At 45.9% G+C, this 5,403-nt stretch overlaps 1 protein-coding gene across 1 annotated transcript; it reads right to left on the reverse strand.

Moving 5' to 3' along the window:
* Window positions 1-2,852: 2,852 nt before the first annotated feature.
* PHALS_06813 (uncharacterized protein) lies at window positions 2,853-3,108 on the reverse strand (the record flags this gene model as incomplete). Its single annotated transcript, XM_024720166.1, has 2 exons — window positions 2,853-3,021; window positions 3,104-3,108. 2 exons carry the CDS (start codon window positions 3,106-3,108, stop codon window positions 2,853-2,855), a joined length of 174 nt encoding a protein of 57 aa, XP_024585392.1.
* Between the last annotated feature and the right edge of the window lie 2,295 nt (window positions 3,109-5,403).

Raw genomic sequence — 5,403 nt, forward strand, 5'->3', positions numbered from 1 at the left:
TGCTACTTCGTCACGTTTACTGTGATGTCGGCGCGCTTCTCGATGGTTTATCCGATGCGTGCCAAGGTGCCTATCCCAAAATATGTACCGTCGCGTCGCACCAGCAATTACTTTTATAGGGTGTCGCGTGCGAGAATGGGCCCGTGGTGCGGGTACTCAATGAACTAGCCATTCCTAGATCGGTGGTAGTCAAGCGGCAGATGTCGCGAGTCTTCGCACAAACTAGTCAGGTAACTAGATTGTAAAAACCTTTTGTAGCCGGCAGGTGGCTTTCTCTTTTCCGATATCGTCAAAAGTAATTGAATTTACGGGGTATCCGTACAGGTCCCCCACGGGCTTGCCGTGCACTACGCGCAGGGGAATCTTTGACTCTAAAAGTCCGCTAGTATTGCATAGAGCATGGACTCATGCGCGACGACTCATTCAACAAATACAGGTTTCTCTCAGCTATAGTTGTGCATGTTTTTATATACATCTATATGTTTCAGTACCTACAAAAATATTATAATCCCATATAATGTATAGCTTTGGGCTAGCAGCCAAAACCTTTTTTTCTCGGAGTTCTATCGCCTCACCATCGCACTTCATCAAGAATACTCTTTGCCACTTCAAAAACTTTTTGGCTCAAGATTCAATTGCGATGTATAATATCATAGGGTGTGTACCCTTTTATGCCCAGCACCACTAGGCCGGCCTACTGAAGTCACAATCATTTTCTTTCCAAGGCATTGCACATAAAGTCAGTGCTTCTCGAACACCCATTTCGTTTATTGCTCGGCCCATTGAACCTAATAGGACCAGCTCTCGCGACCATACTTCACACCGAGACACTTACCCTTAACTTGATCGCATTGCTCAGCACACCGTCGAGAAAGGCGCACTCCTGCATCCGAAGACAAATGACCTATACTCTGCGAGGCAGCGAAGCCATTTTTAGTCACAGCCACTTTTCGGCACCTGTACTGTAATGGGCTACACTTAAATATTACACGATGGTCCATCTGTGTACCTTCTACTTCAAATCAGCACTGTTGAAGTGCTAATCAGCACGAGTTGTAATGTTCAAGGCGGGTTTCCATAAATATTATGGGCCGATCCGCAAGCAACTGCTCCGTGTGTTCCCTATAAATCGGACGAAGCCACCAATCATGAAGAGTTCAGCAGCATGCAAGCCACGTCAAATTCTTACCAAGACAAGCGCGTCAGTCGAATGCTGCAATTGATGAAACAGAGCCAATGGTAACTCGTACATTTGTACGCCTGATGGTGAGCATTTTTGCAAGGATGGAAAGTTTTTACGCTGTGGGAAGCCGGATTGTATTGCCCGGAACTAGTTGTTGAGTCGGCAATATACTCAGGGTGCCTGTTCGGATAGTCGTGGAAGTTATAACGGTTAACGATCTTTACGCATCCAAAGTAATGACTAGTAGGGGTGAGACTGCCGAGAAGAGTACTGTGGTTGCTGTGGATACACTTAGCTCTACCCCAATGTGTATTATGTATATGCAGTCCCCACAAGGAGTGGTATTGCATGTTATTTTTAGTTGTCCATGAATTCTCTGTAGATGGCTGCAAGAATCCACTACGAGCTTTAATTGACACTGGCGCGTCGAACAGGTTTTTTATATTCGAGCGCAAGTCTTTTGGGTATTGTTTTGGCCTGCCTAATGTAGAAAGAGAAATGAACCGTGCTTAGCGGAATAATTTTTAAAAAAATACCAGATCAAGTCATTTGCTTGGCTATCAAGTTTATATGTTGCCGAGGCGAAGAGAGTTTATACGTCTCGATCTCGATGACAAGTTTGATATCTCTATAGACGTTGTTTTCCGTATGCTTGGTCTTCCTATTAAGATGGTGTCTGACCACGACACCAATTTCACATCAAAACTTGACGTGCACTATTTGGACTATCGGAAATCAAATTGCCCATGTCTACAGCGGCCATTCCTGAAACGGACGGTCAAACGGAACGTGTGAATCGAAACCTGGAAAAAATACTGCGAGGTTATGCTACGTCATTCAAAGAGAATTTTGTTATGGCGTCCATAAACTGCATTTGTGACATCATATAGAAGTCGCAAACATTCTGTGTGATACAGATTACTGGTTCCAAGTGGGGGATTTGTACTGGTGACGAGACCGACAAGTCTCTGTCTTTTAAATTAGTCGTCGTAAGCCAGTCACATATGCTGAGAGCTTTCCTCAGAAGTTTAAGCTCAAGCTTTTCGAAATCAAGCTCCGTACACTCCAGATCTTGCATAAGTTCAAGTTGGGGTTCAGCCTCCGTACACCATCGACTGTATAAATCAGATTGATCGATACCAAAATTTACATCGTAATACAATTACGAGCCCCTGGATGTTTTGCATGTAGCTCTGGAAAGCATTAATTTACTTTAATTCAATTGCAAATTTGCCTTGAAAGCCTCACGTCGTTTTTTATCCCTCCAAGTCGGGACGGTCCTATTCCCTTCACATCGGGAATCGCACCCTAGTCGCGCAATTGTGTGTGTTATGTTTAAGGGACTGTTATGAATAACGTCCTTATACAGGTACTGTCACCGGAGGCCATATCGCAATTTTGCGCTCTGCCTGTAAGTTCCAAAAGAAATTGGCGACTTATGCTCCCCACCCCACTTCTGTACAAGTTGCATACTCTGTGCCCGTTCCCTCCGGCGGGGAGGGGGTGTTTTAGCACCCCTACCGTAGAGCGTACGATAACGTTCAGTTCCAGAATTAAATGCAAGACCGAAGTTCTCGGATAGGGGTCTTTATCACCCTGGATGTGAGGTATCATGGTTGTAAAAGAAGCAGAAAAATGTTGCATTTGAGTCGGGCTTGCAAATCAAGAGCTACAGCAGCTTTCGATGTGGTCGTAACATATCACTTCGTAGATATGGATACAATATAACAGAAGTCGATCGCTGCGAAGCGCTAACGAGCGGCAATCGCTCGCTCAAAATAAGAGCAGTACGAGCGACCAATAGTTGTGTTAAGAGTGCAATCGTCTCAGGGGTACCGCTGCCACCTAAAGCAGCTGTGGGTGATTAATCTCTTACCAGCGCTGAGGATCGTCCCTCCAGTGCTGGCAATTGCAAATTACTCCATTCGCGCGCTTAAAGAGAAAAATTACCTTGACTTACCTAATTAAGCTTTTAAGTCAATATCAGTGAGGCATACGTCATACTGTACCGTCTTTTGGTACAAAATACGATGCAAGACATAGATATCGAGGTGGGGATCTTTGTATCCAGTTCTTGGTGTAAGCAGCCCTGCTCGTCTCCGTGAAACTGCCGATACAGCTCTCAACGGAGTATCCAGCTTATGACAAGACCATTTTCTGGGGCACGCTGCCTGCGCGACCCAGTCTCGTCTCCTGAGAAGGCCAAGACAAGAGAAATGACAAGTCGTCATGGGAACAGCGCCCGAATTATCTCTTCAACGTTGACCTCAAACTCGATCGAGGAGCTCACCGTGAGTCATCTCACCCGCTTCATCAGATTCTGGTTACAGCCCTACTAAACCCAGCGACCATTACCTGTCCTGGATGGAAATGAGCAATTTCTTGCTCATCGAGGAGGGTCGGTATGAAAGACTTTCTCGTGGATGTCTCGCTCAAGGTCTATTGGGTATGGCGGCGCGTTAATTCACCCCAAGTGTCGCAATCTACGGCTGATACTATGAATATTCGTCCAGATGCAATCTCTGAGCAGCCTTATCGAAGCGGTCATCTTGAGGCGCCCCAATCGGTTGAAAACTGTATTGTTACTGTATAATAGAAGAAAGCTAACCGCATATGTGCGCACGTATAAAAACGTGACAACGGATTAAATTCTCACTGCTAACACTGTTACATTTGGCTATCTTACCGATTCCGGCAAAGTGATGATAGTCATCATTATGGACTTTATCCTCGATCAGCCAAAAAGCGCGTCAGATAAACCGGGATTATGGTCTTTGCGGAATGTCCAAGCGAGGCAAATCGTCTCGATGCTGCCGGCGATAGTTTGACCGGTGATGATACAGCCAAGCTATTTCTTGACAGAGTTCGGTGTCAATCCTATCGGAAAGAGATTACAGCAAACCTTTGACGGAAATTGTCCAAAGGAACCGGGCCCAGATTGGATTTCAGATTGGGTTTTCGACAGCTGATCATCCATGAGAAAATAAAAGATCACACAAGATGCGTGTATCGCGCAGATAGAGCGCGGTGCTGAAGCGAAGTCACATTGCGTTGAACATCGCACTAGATGCCTCTATACGCCTTATCTCATCTTACGAACATAGTTTGTTGATACCCTGGTACCTATGATACCGCCACAAAATGGTTCCGGTCTTTGTTGGAGAGGGGCTGACGACGTGCGAACAGCAGCCCAGGTATAATTCATAACGATATTAGTGACTAGATCATAAAGAGATCGAGCGTGAAGCGAGAGTGAGCGATGCTCTGGCTGAGAGCCAAGACAAATTAACTCAACACTTCGATTCTAAACGCAGGCGAAATATGGTTTGGGACAAAAGGTGTTATTATATGTAGTTCAGATACCTGCGGTCTGAAGCCCAATTTGCGACCACGCTCAATCGGATCGCTCATGTTCGTAGCAAAATGGGATGAGGTCATACTCGGAATATCCAGTAATCGATGCGAACACACCCAGTGCTCGATGTGAACTTACTCGAGCCACAGTATGATCCCGTTCTTACAGGCCGGTTGTGCGTGAACGTTTTTGTAATTGACGAAACAACGTCTCTATCTTCACCTGTAGCTGATCTACCATCTGCTTCAAGGAAGCGGTGCGGTCTGGAGCACTGGGTGCCTCATCAGTGCAATGACAAAGCCCAAATATAGATCTGGCCTACCTTATCTTCGAATACCCACCAAGACTCTCGCCGTGAGTCAATATGTTGCCACAAAAGACGAGAGCCAGCACTGTAGGGTCCACCGTCGACCTCTGCCGTTACTGCTCTATGAGCATGAGGTGGCCTGGATTGTTCGGTAGACCGGTGGGTACGCCAGAAGTTCTATCATTGTCTGGGAGGTAAAAAGAATACCTTTACTTGAACTAATCATGGGAATCGAGATCCCACTGCAGTAGCATTCCCCTAAGCTTACGTCCTGGAGTACCAGGGCCTCTATACAATGGAGAAGAGGTCGAAACGCCTGTCGCAACACGCTTTCCAGCTGTGGGTTACGACCAATCGCGTGGTGAGTAATTTTCTTTTGTAAGTAGCTCGTATAGCTTTTCATGGAAACAATCGGGCATGACAGTGATGAGCTCTCAGCTAGACGTCGGCATCGATTATGGTATTTGCAAAGTCAAGCATGAGGCGATGCTTAAGGTGAGCACTCCCTTCGCAGTAGGTTGAATGCTTTACGACGATCAAAACAGCTTTTTACCTCGC

Source organism: Plasmopara halstedii, assembly GCF_900000015.1.
Source record: "Plasmopara halstedii genome assembly, contig: Scaffold_3060, whole genome shotgun sequence".
NCBI classification, from domain to species: Eukaryota; Oomycota; class Peronosporomycetes; order Peronosporales; family Peronosporaceae; genus Plasmopara; species Plasmopara halstedii.